General features: G+C 39.7%; 2 protein-coding genes across 6 annotated transcripts in view; one reads left to right on the top strand and one right to left on the bottom strand.

Annotated features, from left to right (window-relative positions):
• Positions 1–518: 518 nt before the first annotated feature.
• The window catches only part of LOC138049073 (uncharacterized), a 13982-nt gene continuing 486 nt past the window's right edge, over positions 519–14014 (bottom strand). Inside the window, exons 2-5 of one of the 3 annotated variants that reach the window (XM_068895191.1) lie at positions 7437–7569; positions 4246–4795; positions 2032–2200; positions 519–1217 (exon numbers count right to left, since the gene is read on the bottom strand). In XM_068895191.1, coding sequence (XP_068751292.1) covers positions 601–1217; positions 2032–2200; positions 4246–4795; positions 7437–7480 — 1380 coding nt within the window. In that variant the 5' untranslated portion in view covers positions 7481–7569 and the 3' untranslated portion in view covers positions 519–600. The remainder of the gene's footprint in view (positions 1218–2031; positions 2201–4245; positions 4796–7436; positions 7570–14014) is intronic. The other 2 variants (XM_068895192.1, XM_068895193.1) reach the window with 2 other exon arrangements.
• LOC138049070 (uncharacterized) overlaps positions 10800–14014 on the top strand; it is a 20191-nt gene continuing 16976 nt past the window's right edge. The window contains exons 1-2 of one of the 3 annotated variants that reach the window (XM_068895186.1): positions 10800–11168; positions 11671–11797. The gene's annotated coding sequence lies outside the window, so the exon portion shown is untranslated. The other 2 variants (XR_011132290.1, XM_068895187.1) reach the window with 2 other exon arrangements.

The following is a 14014-nucleotide window of genomic DNA, read 5'->3' as shown; positions in this document are numbered from 1 at the left end:
ACATTGCCGTTCAGTGAAACCGTTGGGTGGATTCAATCCTTCCAAATAGTACTGTTTGTTGAAAGTGTTAAAACTGGTTTGAGCCTCCTTAAAAGTGAAAAATGTTTTAAGTGTCGTCCAAATAGTAACGACCGTTTGAGGGTCGAGTTTGTTGGTTGTCTACTCGGGACAGTGCATCCGTCACGATGATGTCGCGGCGCACAGTCTGTTCCTCTGGGAACCCCAACAGGGCCGAGCTTCTCTGGGCGGACAGCGGAGCACCTTCATCGACACCTTGAAGCGTGACACTGGCCTGCAATCAACAAGCGAGATTCGAACACTCATGCTGGATAGGTCGTTGTGGCAAGCCACCATTTGTGGTTCCCGAGGAGACTCGACTTGATGACTCTGCTTTGAGAGGTTTTTCTTTAGATACACCAGTTTTCCCCTCTCCTGAAAAAAACAATGTCCAATCTGCTTGTCCCCAATTTGTTCTCCAGCGCTGGAAGACTTGACATGTTAAAACAATTCAATAACACTCAGTATTATAATTATTATTAATCGCAGATTAAATGTTAGTAAATTCAAACTCAGCTCAGCCCGTTTTCTCTATTTGCAGATTCACATATCAATCAAGAGTTGATTTCTTGTTCTAAGTCGAGTAGATTTCACGACCTCTTGAGTTATGTTTTCACAGTTTTTTAGAATAAGCTTTCTCAATCTCGGCCACTGTTTTTCATCGTGTTTGATGTACCACTCCACGAGGAGGGCATCAGAGATTCGCGTGCACCCACTGAGATCAAGCGTTCTTAGAACAGGAAACATGGGAGCCACATTTCTCAACTGAGCATCCGTTACACTCAATCCCGCCAAACCCAAGTAACGCAAGGTCTTGCCAACAAACTTGGAAAGTTCACCAAGTTCTTCGCCTCTTATCCTCGTGGAGCCGTTCAAATCCACCCACTCCAACTTTGTCAAAATGTGGACAACTTGTGAAAGGAGGTTTTCAGGGATCCTTGTGCCGGTCAAATTTAGCTTCGTCAAAGCTGGTAGTCTGGGAAGGATTGGGGAGAACGAGGAGAAATGACAGCGAGTTACATTTAAGCTGGTTAGGGTCTCGTTCTGCGCGGAGCCGGGAAATATCCAAGAGAGTAAGGTCTCTGCCACGCCCAGCGGACAGTCAGTTACTTCTAGCGATGTCAAACTGGGCCAACCAAAAGACGTCTTTTCTTGATTATCTAAGGTTAAAGAAAAATCTGAGTATAGGTCATTATGCCCATGATTTCATCTTGACACTCGAAATGATCGTGAGTTCTGGGCACATGATTCATTTACAGTTATACGTTTACACCGCTGCTACCCTTGGAACGATCCATCGTCGTTCTCAGTCTCCGCGGTTTTTTTTTTTTTTTTTACTAAAAAAGGCTCTAGAAGCGAGGATGGTGAAGATGGTGAAAGAGGAGTTGAGTTCTGAGCAACGTATTTGATCTTTTCTAAGATGTGCCTGCGCAGAGTGGAAAACTGATCGTCCTGATCATGGTGAAAACGTGCTGTAAACGTGCGCACGGGATAGATAGTATTACTGTAGTTTCAAGCAAGTTTCTCGGAAAGTAACCTAAACTCGGAATGGAGAGCTTAAGACAAGGCATCCGTTTGAGCGATGGACGATGTCCAGAAGTGGAGCTTTTTCCGCATCCTTGAAAAGTGTTTTGGTTCAAATTTCCATCTATAATTTGGGGGTGGGGTGGAATTGGAATGTAAATGGTCTGTGTTTATCTTACTAATTTGTAGTGTTTTTATTTTGACTTTTGTATTATAAAAACTAACCAAAGCACTAATAAAATACAAAAAAATCTATAATGCCGGACGATTTTACCTCCAAGTTACTGAATAGAAACGCCTTAGGAGTGAAGAGGTTAACGACAAGTACGTCTCCCTCCTACAGTTTGAGTCGTACTTACAAATTTTACTCTGTCTAATGCCAGGCAATTTTACTCGGCGATGAGAAAACCGTTACGGGCAAATGGATTATTTTTACAAATAATTGTTTACCGTGAATACCTCTTCTGGCAATAGAAATGGAGGACAGAGTTAGTGCTTGAATATTTGGATTTGATATCAGGGCCTTAAAATGGGCCTCCACAAGAGCCACACGTATAAGTGAAATACTTGTTAGTTTGGCAGCAAAGCAATTAAGACCTCTCAGCAGATCCATCCCCAACTATAAATATAAATTACAAACATATCTTTTAGTCTGGTATTGCCTCTGTGAAGTAAGGTCAAATTTATACCTTAACCTCAGGTATTCAGGTATCAAAGGATCCTCGGCCTTCCCAATAGGTTTCTGCATAATGTCGAATTAATTTAATTTAATCGTGAGATGTTAGAATGGGTTGAGGACAAAACATGGAGTACCACTCCATGGTCCAGTACCCCCATGAGTATCAGTAAAAATAATTAAGGGGTAAAACTCCCAAGCAAAGGCTGCCCAATTCATGAAGCAAAATTTCAATCATTATGAAACCTACCTCTCTTCTTCCACGTCCGATGTTTAACAAAGCACATACTATACCTACATTTCTGGGTAGTGGTCAGCTGATTATCTTTTTTTCAAAATGATGGCCAGCTGCTACAAGACCTGCACCAGCGGAACTCATTTAAGGTACTAATCATACAAAGTTAAAGGACACTCGACTTCCCAAATAAGTCGGCAAGAGGAAGTAGACTCTGCCAGCCAGGCCTCGACATTCTTTGATTTACCACTCATCCAAAGAAATGGATGAGTCAGTCCAGTTTCGACTGGTCAAACCTGTTTGTTTATTAATTTTTATTTTTCCCATGATCAATCGCCATGCCTCAGCAATATTTTTTGAAATTTACAATAGGGTGGTAATTTTTAACTCTAAATTTCCATGAGAATTTCCTCCATATCTAGTCTGCCAGAAGCCTAAAATTCTTTCAGTAAAAAAAGAAATGGCAATTTAAAAGTATGAACTACCTTGAGTTTCCACGGAAATGGTTCCTTGGTTGTCATGTGTTTACCAGAGTTGTTCGAAAATATCCAGACTGTTTTGAATTTGTTTCGTGGTTTGTGGTTACTAGTCACATGTGACTGACACCAAATACATTTGAATTTTTAACGTGTGCGCAATACGAAATGTCGAGGCGGCTGGCAGAGTCTTCTTCCTCTTCCCGACCTATCTAGGAAGATCAAATGAGACTCTGCTTGCAGGATAAGAGCCCCCATCTGGAAACAACTGCTGTTGTCCAACCTCAACTCAAAGCTCTGAATAGCGTCTTATTCCTTTCTTTCGATATTGTGGTCACCGGGGTTAGCTACATCAAGGATTTGGCATGTCCCAGCAGCCTTTAATATCCCCAACAGCAACATCCGGTCTCCGATGTTCTATCACTCTTAGACTATCAGTTTGGATATTAAAATCCCATAGACATGTACAGTATCTTGACCTTCCACTCCATGATTGTACCACAATCTGTCCACTTCAATACCTTATTATGTACACTACAAAATATCACATTTCTGATTGGTCCATGACGAAATGCCTAAATGGATTATAGAGTGCCATGCGGAGTTGCTATGGAAACAAAGTGATGGAGTGATTTTATTGAGTATATAAATAATAAAAAGTCCTACATGTATGAACTTGCTCATGCATTCATGATTTATAGTCACTTGTGATGTTTTGAAAATCCTCAAATTGCACTTATAATAGCCCTTTAGTTTTTCTCATTTACATTACAATGTAATCTAACATGGATGCGAGACAATTTCGGGTCAAAACTACAAAATAGCCCGAAATTGCCTCACATACATGCTAGATTGTATTGTAATGTAAATGACAAAAACTAATCATGAAAAGGGCTATTGCTCATAAATCATATGAAATGCACTCGCATTCATATGATTTCCTGTACATATTTTCATGTAGATACATTAGTGGAGATAATTAAGAGCATAATAGTAATTATTATTATTATTTAGTGTCTCAGTTTGCAGTCCTTTTGTTCACAAGTTGCAAAACAAAAGTTTTTCGGTCCCTGGGGACCCAAGTTCACCATGTGAAAAAGGCCCATGTGAACACTCCTACGTTTGGCAGAAACCCTAAAAGAAATGATGGCTTTGGCTTTTTTAGTACTGTTGTGTAAATTTCTCGGCCTTGTTCTCATAGATGTTGTCACCACTTACATGTACACTACACTCCTTACTTAACGATTTGAATTTGCTACTTAAAGTTTTCTTCATACCTTTAGTTCGAAAGTCCTTTCACCTAAAGAAAAAGATGAGCGTCGAGAAGGTCTCACTCCATCCAAATTGTATCCAATTATTATCTCCTCTAGCCCAAGCAGTTGTTGCAGGACACCAGCAAATTGTTCATATGAGGTCATCCAGTGGATGTCTCCCAAATCAATCTTTTTTAGCTTCCAATTACCAGCAACTGCAGCCTTCCTTAGGATTGGAAAAATGGACGGGCCGGTGAAAGCAAATGATATCCCTTCCAACTGGGATCCCAATGACTGCAGTATAACCTCTATAACATCATTCTCCTTGCCACATTTACTATTTTGAATGACCAATTCTGTTATTCCTCTCGATTTAATTCCTTGCAGGATCCAAGGGTCAATCTGTTTACTTTTTCCCTCAGTCTTTGACAAACACACGATCACCGTGATTTCCCTCCAGAAATAAGGTGCACTGAACAATTGACGGAAATATCGATTGACCCTGAGCATGTTTCCAAGGTCTTTTGGAGCAAGAAACTGAGTAATGTGGGAGATGATGACATCTGGTAATGACCTAAAAGTGTACAAAAGGAATTTAAGTGAAGCTATGATCCTCGCAGTTACATGTAAGAATGCAATTTGAGCAATTGAGTTCACAATAATTATTAATCAAGAAAATTTCAGAACTTCAACAGGTTCAGGGTTTGAGCCCGTGACTTTGCGATGTCAGTGCGGTGCTCTAACCAACACCCGCATTGCAAGGTCAGGGGTTCAAATCCCCCTTAAAGTCCTGAAGTTTTCAGGCTTAATTCTCTCCACGCAATTGCAAACATTGTGTTCATATATGCGTAGATCATACAATGTAGCTTCACTTGATTTCATATCCGCAGTTAAATATATAATTCCTTTCGTTATCATTTCATTGTTAAAAGAAATTTAGTTAGCAACAATCTTGGACAAAACTTGTTGGGAAAATGTGATACTCTAATTTGTCTGTTTGATTAAGATTTAAATTCTTCCTACTTTCCCCCCTCCCCCCATTCCAATGTTGGTTGAAAAAACGACCAAAGGCTTGCACAGTATTTTGCATCACATTATCAACATTGGTATCGGGGGGAGGGGGGAAGGACCAATATATTTTGACAGTGCATGGGTGCCAAATGATGCTTAAGATAGACTTTTTCCTAAGAGTGCACAATACCTTTGTAAATGTTCATGTCCAAGATTGTATAATTCATGTTTTCATGAACATAATCAAATTCAAAGAGTCTCAAAGAGTCTCAATGACCATGGACAGTTTGATATGTAGATCTCGTGAGAGTCTCTATACTGGTGTAGTTTGAATATTACTGGACTGCTGCTACTGGGTTTTTTCAGTGTCTTGCATGTTATTCGTTGTCAACCGTTGAAATGACTACATTTTCTTCTGTTAATCGTGCCAACTGCCTTAAATCATCATTTAGGGTTCATTCCTTTTGCGTTAAAAAATTTTCTTATTGTGTGCTAAGAAGACAACATATGTCATTTTTTCTTGCTCTATAACACCAATAAAAACCATGCTGGTCACTTGCTACTTACTGATTAGCACTGTGCGCCATTGTTAAGTGCCAAAAAAATGGCTTTCATTGCATATATGATCCCATAATTGGAAAAGACAATAGCTCAAATTAAGCAGCATATCATGCCGTAAAATTTGGTACAAAGGATTCTTTGGGGCAATGAATCTGCCATAACTTTTTTTCACTTTTGTATTTTTACAATCTTAGACAAAACTCGTAGGGAAAATATGACGCTCTAATCGTCTGTGTGATAAAGATTAAATTCTTCCTACTTTCCCCCCTCCCCCCATTCCAATGTTGGTTGAAACAACGACCAAACGCTTGCACAGTATTATTAAAATTTTTGCATCACATTAATTATCACATTGGTATGGGGGGGAGGGGGGAAGGACCCAATGGCATATATTTTGACAGTGGTCACCAAATGATGCTTAAGATAGACTTTAACCAAGAGTTTTGTCTTTAGAAGATTGCAGCTAACATAGCATAGATTGGCACCACACAGTCCTAAATATTCTTATTGTCAATTTGCTGTACAATGTAAGGTGCCCTCGTGAGTTTTAACACTTTCAAGAAACTGTGACTGTCTTACCATTGTCAACCTGAAGCTGACAAACCCTTTTCAAATTAACTTTGTACTCAACTTTTGAGTGGTACTAGTCAGTTATATGCCACATTTACCACAAGGTAAATCTGTTCAGAGCTGGAGCCAACATCAATACAATTTAGCCTCTGGATTAAGATTCAAGTCTACAAAGTATTGCTCTCCTCGCCTGTGTTTTTTTTCTTTACAATCAAGTACATTTAGTCATCTGGAGAAATCCTTGACTATTGCTATGTCTTAGCCTCGTTTGCATACACAAAAACAAAGATGGCAGATTTCAATTTAAATTTGCTTATTTTTGAAGCATTATTGTTGGTTATTTAAACACATTTAGTCCAAATGAGTGGTCACGTATGACAATACAGGTAAAGAACTTTTGATTCAGGGAAAATTCTTCTAGACCGTACTTTCCCTTTAAGAGATAAAAGCTTCAGTAAAACGTCTGCAATGCGGGTCAACGATAACTAATGTATCCCTAAATTTGGGGTTGTCCTAAAAGCCGGAATCTGGAATCCGGAATCACAGGTCATTGTTTTACCAATACAGAGAGTAAAAACTATAAAACATTCATAAAAGCTAACATTAGGCCTAATTAGGCCTAAACAAACGTTTTTAGGCCTAAGGTTAGCCTTTATCAATGTTTTATAGTTTTTACTCTCTGTATTGGTAAAACAATGACCTGTGATTCCGGATTCCGGCTTTTAGGACAACCCCTAAAGTTGTACCCTGATGGTCAATTGGGGGATGAACAATTTGCGAGGCAGACGTGCAAGGCATCTGAGAACACTTTCTAATAGCGTGGATAAACAGTATTTAAGTCTAAACACCCATTTCAAAACGGTTAGCAGTCTACGAGGAGAGGGACAGTGGTTTTCTGGTCAAGATATTAAGACAGTTGGAGGCTTCTAATTACGTCCTACAGAGCATCAAGAGGATTTAAAGTAGTAGTAAAATAGTGGCAGTGAACTCTTCATTCAAGTCACGATCGCTGACTAGCCTGAATTTCAGCCGCCTCCTCCGCTCGCTGCCCCGGGGCTCGCTGAACGACTTACCTTAGTGGAAAACAATTGCTCCTTGTAGGAAAGTTGAGATTCATAATAAACCACTTCTGTAACTGACAGAAACAAGGAATACAGATTCTTTTATGAAGAAATTGCACAGGCGTTCCCAACGCAATGAAGTGCCCTGGAACGAATATTCAGAACAATCTGTGTATAAATACATGAAGCAGCTAGTGTGGCGAGTCCGGGAAATGAGGTTAGGCAGAGGTTAGGCAGGTTTTGTTGGGACAGAAGAACATACTGTAAATTGTTGAGAATTAATTGGAATTGCTTGCAATTAATTGGATATATATGTGACTAAAAAATGCCCGTAGCGATTCTCATTGCAGAATAGCTAGGTTTTATATTTAGCAGTTATTGAATGAGGCTGAGTAGGATATGAAGAATTCTGCAGGTCGAGGAGGGTGTTATCCACAGTGTATCCACCAAGGCCGAAGGCCGAGGTGGATGTTGTCTTCTCAACAACAATTTTTACCACAATTGCTTGTAAAATCGCAATCTGATTGGCTAATTTGCCGTTGGCAATAGCAGTTTTTACCGAGTTTTTACCACAATTGCTTGTAATCTCGCAATCTGATTGGCTAATTTGCCTTTGTCGATAACATTTTGACCACTGTGATGACGAATATCGTTGTCGATAAGAGTACAGACAACGCTGAACCACTTTCGATTTGTTAACTAAACAAGGCAGTACGCGTCATCCTCGCGTCAATTTGTCACGCAATGTAATAGCCAATCAGGAACGCCCATTTTGGGAAATAAACCTTTCATATTGCGAGAAAGTTATAGACAACGTTAAAGAATTAAATCTTTTACTGGAAATAGTGTATTGAAACATAGAACGTTTCGGCCATAAACCATGGCCTTCATCAGCTAATGCCGGAGGTCACGTGACCTGTACAGATCACGTGACAGACAGGTAGGAAAGCGCCTTAGCACCCGGTCCCATGTGTTGGACAAACTGAAACGGAGCCCCCCTTTGCGGTTGAGGGAAGGCTGCTCCACCCTTTCCTATATGGCTTTTATGCTTTTATGCCTCGTCGGACCCAGTCCTCTTCTCGATAGAGTCCTGTTCCGGGACTCCCTCTTACCCCTTTTCAGGGCGGGGTAAGAGGGAGTCCCGGAACAGGACTAAGTATCACCACGTCCGTGTTGTTGAAAGAGTGATGGTTGATACTCGATCGAGGAGAGGACTGGGTCCGACGAGGCATAAAGAAGGCCATATGGGAAAGGATGGAGCAGCCTTCTCTCAACCGCAAACTGAAAGGGGGGCTCCGTTTCAGTTTGTCCAACACATTTGACATCTGAAAAAATGGCCGCAATGCGTTTCGAGCAGGTGCAAAGATTCATTTTAGCGGAAAAAATATTTTGGGTTTATATGGGCACTTTAAGGAGACCCTGGGAACGAGATTGACGTGTTGGGGATCAGAAGCCAAAACTGCCGTAATTAACGAAGTTAACAAAGTTCCGAGTAAAATCTTTAAACTTTTCGTGGTCTCGTCAAATTTGAATAGTCAATAGAGATTTTTTTATACTGAATTGAATGATGCTATTGCCGTCATGAATACGCCGTTATTCTACAATCTCTGTCACAAACACATCTTATAAGGACACCCAACGAAAATTATTTCCATAATGCATAATAATAGGCAAAAAACTTACAAGAAAACACTAATAAGTTTTTTTTTAGTTTTTTTAATTTTGCTAAGAAAAAAAGGTTTTCCGCTCTCCCAACTAGATAGCAGATGATAAACTCCCAGTCAGCCGACTTTGTGTCACTGTTTCCCAGCCAGCAAAAATCCTCGTGAATATCAACCCTGCCTGTACAGCATATTCATCGCTGGTAGGAACCCAAGTGCTCCAAATATTAAAGATGTGATGTGGTCACGGTGGTTGAATTTCAGATGGAAGTAAAATTAAAATATGAATAATGAGATTGCTAGAATCAAATTGAAGGTTGAAGAAAAAACAAACTTTCATTCAATAAACTTGTTTTTTGCTCTATCAGTTTTAAATTGGCTTTGATGTAGGTAGTTCTTCCTTCATAGATAATAACTAACATGTTTTGGTGGAAGCAGGCAACCTAATCTATGTGACTCATCTGACGTAAGTTCCTGAGAATCGAGGGACATCATTAAAGGTGTAGAAAAGGAAAGAACTTGTTCAACTTAATCAGCAAAAGCTTAGCCATCAAAAACCATAACCCTCGACGTGCACGTGACGTTACGTAGCCACGACTGCCGAATATTTGGTTCTAAACTAAACCAGAGTTACTTGACTTTGATAAAACCAAGAGAAAATATGAAATGTGAGAATTGTGTGGACTGTAATCTCGATCTCTGCCAGTATTTAGTGGTTAGACGCAGCACTGTGCTGTGCGTGCTTGTACATGTAAATAAACGGAAGTTTTCTCAAACACCAAAAGTCAATGTCTAAGGGTGCGTTCCTTTGGGATGATCCGAAAAAGGATCACTGATCCAAGATCACTTGGATCATATGGCATCAAAGGAATCAAAAGATCCTTTCCCAAAGTGGATTTATCGGTTCCTTTGATGCACCTTGAAAATAACAATAATAATAATAATAATAATAATAATAATAATAATAATAGTAATAATGATGATAATGATAATGATGATGATAATAATAATAATAATAATAATAATAATAATAATAATCAGTTTAATTACTCTTTTTGTAGCTTAACAGCTAAATTACAAGAGTGGTCAAAGTACTAATCATATATATACATTATCATGAAACATTTTACTGGGAATATCTATATGTCATAAATTTGTCGAGACTGTTAGTAGAGGCCATGGCGGGATCCTCTCTGATGGTGCCTGAACGTAGATTGTATCCATGGGACACAGTTGTACGCTGTGGTAGCAAGTTAGCAAGGACACAGGTGTCCCGAACTCTCTGGATAAACTTAGTGCATGCTGCGGCGCGCCGATCCGAGAGAGTACGAAGACCACAGTGCAGAAGTGCGTCCCTGTAGGGAAGCCCAGGAAAGATTATCTCTAAGGCTATTTTTCTGCACACCCTCACTTAGGAGGCTAAGATATTCCGGCAAGTTTGCCCAAACTGGGGACCTCCAAAACTGAACGGATCCGGCTGGAGTACACCAGAACTAAATCCCCTTCCATCACACCTGACTTTTTCAAACAACGCAGTGCGTAAAGGCGTTTGCGCGCTCTCTGAACAATGCACTCGCAGTGCGTGCTCCAGCATAAATTATCAGTAACATACACACCAAGCAACTTATACGTGTGAACGCGCTCGATTTCGGATCCAGAAAGCTGCAAAGGAGGAGGATGGTGCGGCTTGTAGTGTAAGAAATCAATAAACATCTCCTTGTACTTCACTGGGTTGAGGCGCATGGCATGCTCAATAGCATATGTGCAAATATCTCTTGCAAATGAACGGCAGAACCAAGTGATCTTGGATCCCGCACCCCAAGGCGATCGATGAGTCGTTCAAGCGTCACGGAAACGTGACGTCATGACTGGTGATCCAATGAAGATACGAGTATGAGGTCATCTTCTTTTTTGAGAATAGAGTGACAGTGCGATCATTTGTGTGTCGATGGCCATCTTCAGTATGCAAATGTCCTAATGCAGGAGTGAAAGTCATAAACAGCATTCCTTTCACTTTCATCTGCAGTTTATACTGATTGTGCGTTATTCATCGATTTTCCTACACTTGAGGTCGTTCTTTGAGGTGCGTACTGTCTTCCTCATGCATCTTTTCAATATGAAAATCACAGCTAAGCGTTTCATTGAGAAGACGAGATCATTTCCGGCATTATGACGTATTAACGCCGACCACCTTCTTGTAGATGTTTGCTTACACTTATACATGTACATTATGTTAGCGGTAATTTTGTAGTAACAACAATGATGTAATTTATGTGCAGTTGGGATGTTTAGCCATGTTCTGTTTGATTTGAAACATTTCTCCCGCTGCCCTTCGTTGCAAAGCGCATTTGAGCTTGTCCATAGGGAAAATATCATGGTAGATTAAAATGATACACGATTCTTTAATTTTCCCATTTCATCACATTTAAATCAACCTTATTACAAACTATGGCAACCCAACTTCGAGTTGAGTCTACTTTTCTTAGAGACAAAAACGCCCTAAAAGACGGCGTCAAGTTATTTTTTGTGCACAAGCATTATTTGGTAATCTTTAGTAACAATGAATCATGTTCACTCTGCCATAGGCCGAACATTACGTCGACTCCAAACAGTGCTGTAGTTCTAATGTTGATGTTAGTGCACCAATTGATTGAACAACTGTTGTGATAAGACAAGCAAAATATTCAAGGGATTCGTCCGCAGTTCTAGAAGGTGAGTAGTTTCTTCTGGTCATTTGCTTTCTCTAGGTCTTGTATCTAAGACTGCACCAAATGGCATCATGTAACTTCTTTTTGCAATCAGCTGATCGTTTTGAATTATTTCTGGCTTCGTATCTCAACTGGGTTGTTGGTGGACAATCTCGTCCCAAAAGTCCACTTTTCTTTAGCAGCCTCACTGCATGCGGCCACTGTCGTATGCAGAATTAATAAACACTGAAACGCACAAACAGTGATTCACTTTCCTCAAGAAAGCAAAGCAAAACAGCCAAAATACCACTACAGCATCTACAATGAAGATAAACCTGAAATTCAATGCATGGTGTAATCGAAGTGACATCCATTTTAGTAGCTCATTTATAGCCAGTCTCTTAAATGCCAGAAACCACCAAATTATCGTTGTGTATTTGAATATTTTGAAGAATACTTGCCTTTAGATGACAAATAAACGGTTTATTTGTTACAAGAATTATCAAATCGTAACTGCATAATACCCTGGCACGTCGAAGACATGTCCTAGAAAAAACTAGATGCTTCTGTGAAGCATACACTGGCTTGCCTGTGATACATGCTACAGAAAATCAGAAGGCACTGAATTGTGTGATATTGAAATACAGCATTCCAGTCTCTGAAGAATAACAAATAAAAGAGAAGCGAGAAACATTAGCTTCTGGGCTGACATGTTGATGATTTTCAAGTTCCCTCACAACTTCTTTTCACTACAAGTGTGCCCTATGAGCATCCGAAAACTTTGTAATACTAAACTTCACTGAAGTCAAGCCCTGTTTCGCGGGGTTAGTGTTGGGATGGGAGACCAAAACAATAAACCCCTCATAAAAAACAGAAACATCTGACCGAAAATACTATTAACGCTAACAAATGCGAACTCAGCAAGGTACAGATTCTGGTAGCTTGCTTTATGCAAAACAAAAATTGATGAAAAAGCAAATAAATATTGATACACAGTTTTCAGAAAGAGCAGAAGGAAGTTTCCCGGACGGTCGATCGAGAATAAAATATTTACGACATGAAAACAAAATTAATTTTGAACCGTGAATATAGAATATAAAAAGTTACGATCAGCGACAAACATTTTGGGAGATTTTTGCTACGTTCAAGTAAATTGCAAAATCGAAAGTGACATGGCCGGAATTCAGCGGGCGCTGTGATTAAGTTAAACAAACAAACTAAACGCAGACCTCGACTGGGTTTGCCCATAGGCAACCCAGTAACTAGATACGAGGCTACGAAGTTGCATTTATTTGATAAGTATAGTTGGTATTATTGAATAAGAAGTGTAATTCTGAGTGGATACGTGGATACGTGGAGTGGGCAAGTCCCTCTCTTTCTTGAGAGATGGTAAGTACATTTCTGAGAGGATACACGGATACACAGTGAAAAAAGGCCCACTATTGCTTTAGAGAGTACGTACATGTATAGTTCTTGTTTGTGGTGGACAGCAAATTGATGGGAATCTGTCACATTTATAAATCGATAAATTTGTTTAGGAGCTATTTTTGTTAAGACGGCAACCACAGCGGGAAATCCCGAGTAAATTAGCTGCATGATTTTATTAAAGAACATTCGAACAAGTTTGTATTTTCTTCACACGATCTCAGTGGAAAAAGTGTAGTTAACGGAACCGTAAAATGAAAGCTAGAACGAGGCAATCTTGTAGACGCCACGTTTCAAGAAATATGGGTTATTGACCAAGCGTGTTGTCAAGATGGCTGGATATTGGCCAAGTTCTTTTTTTGGGTGTTTATGGACCGAGACGAAGTCGAGGTCCATACAAACGCAAAAAAAAAAAAGAAAGATTCCACTATCCAGCCATCTTAACCAAACAAGCTTGGTCAATAAAGGATTTATCATATGGGATAAAACACCAGAAAATTATCTTTTCAAGCGAGAAATATCGAGCGGGCATGCAGTATAGCTCCATCTTACCCACTTGGGTAGCCAATCACAGCGCGGGATTTGGTTCATCTTGCTCGCTCATGGAGCTAGTCAAATAATAACGAGGTATAATGCACAGTATTTTGTCATTCAGTTGTATTCTGATATATATTCTTCACACGATCTCGAAAACAAGTGTAATTAACCGAACCGTATAATGAAAACTAAAATTTTACAAGAGTGCTTAGGCCTAATCACTGAAACGAGCCCTCAGGCTTAATTAATCAGGAATCGAGTACTATTGTGAGAAAAGTGT

Source organism: Montipora capricornis, chromosome 5, assembly GCF_036669925.1.
Source record: "Montipora capricornis isolate CH-2021 chromosome 5, ASM3666992v2, whole genome shotgun sequence".
Taxonomy (NCBI): domain Eukaryota; kingdom Metazoa; phylum Cnidaria; class Anthozoa; order Scleractinia; family Acroporidae; genus Montipora; species Montipora capricornis.
This window is presented reverse-complemented; position numbering and strand designations above follow the sequence as displayed.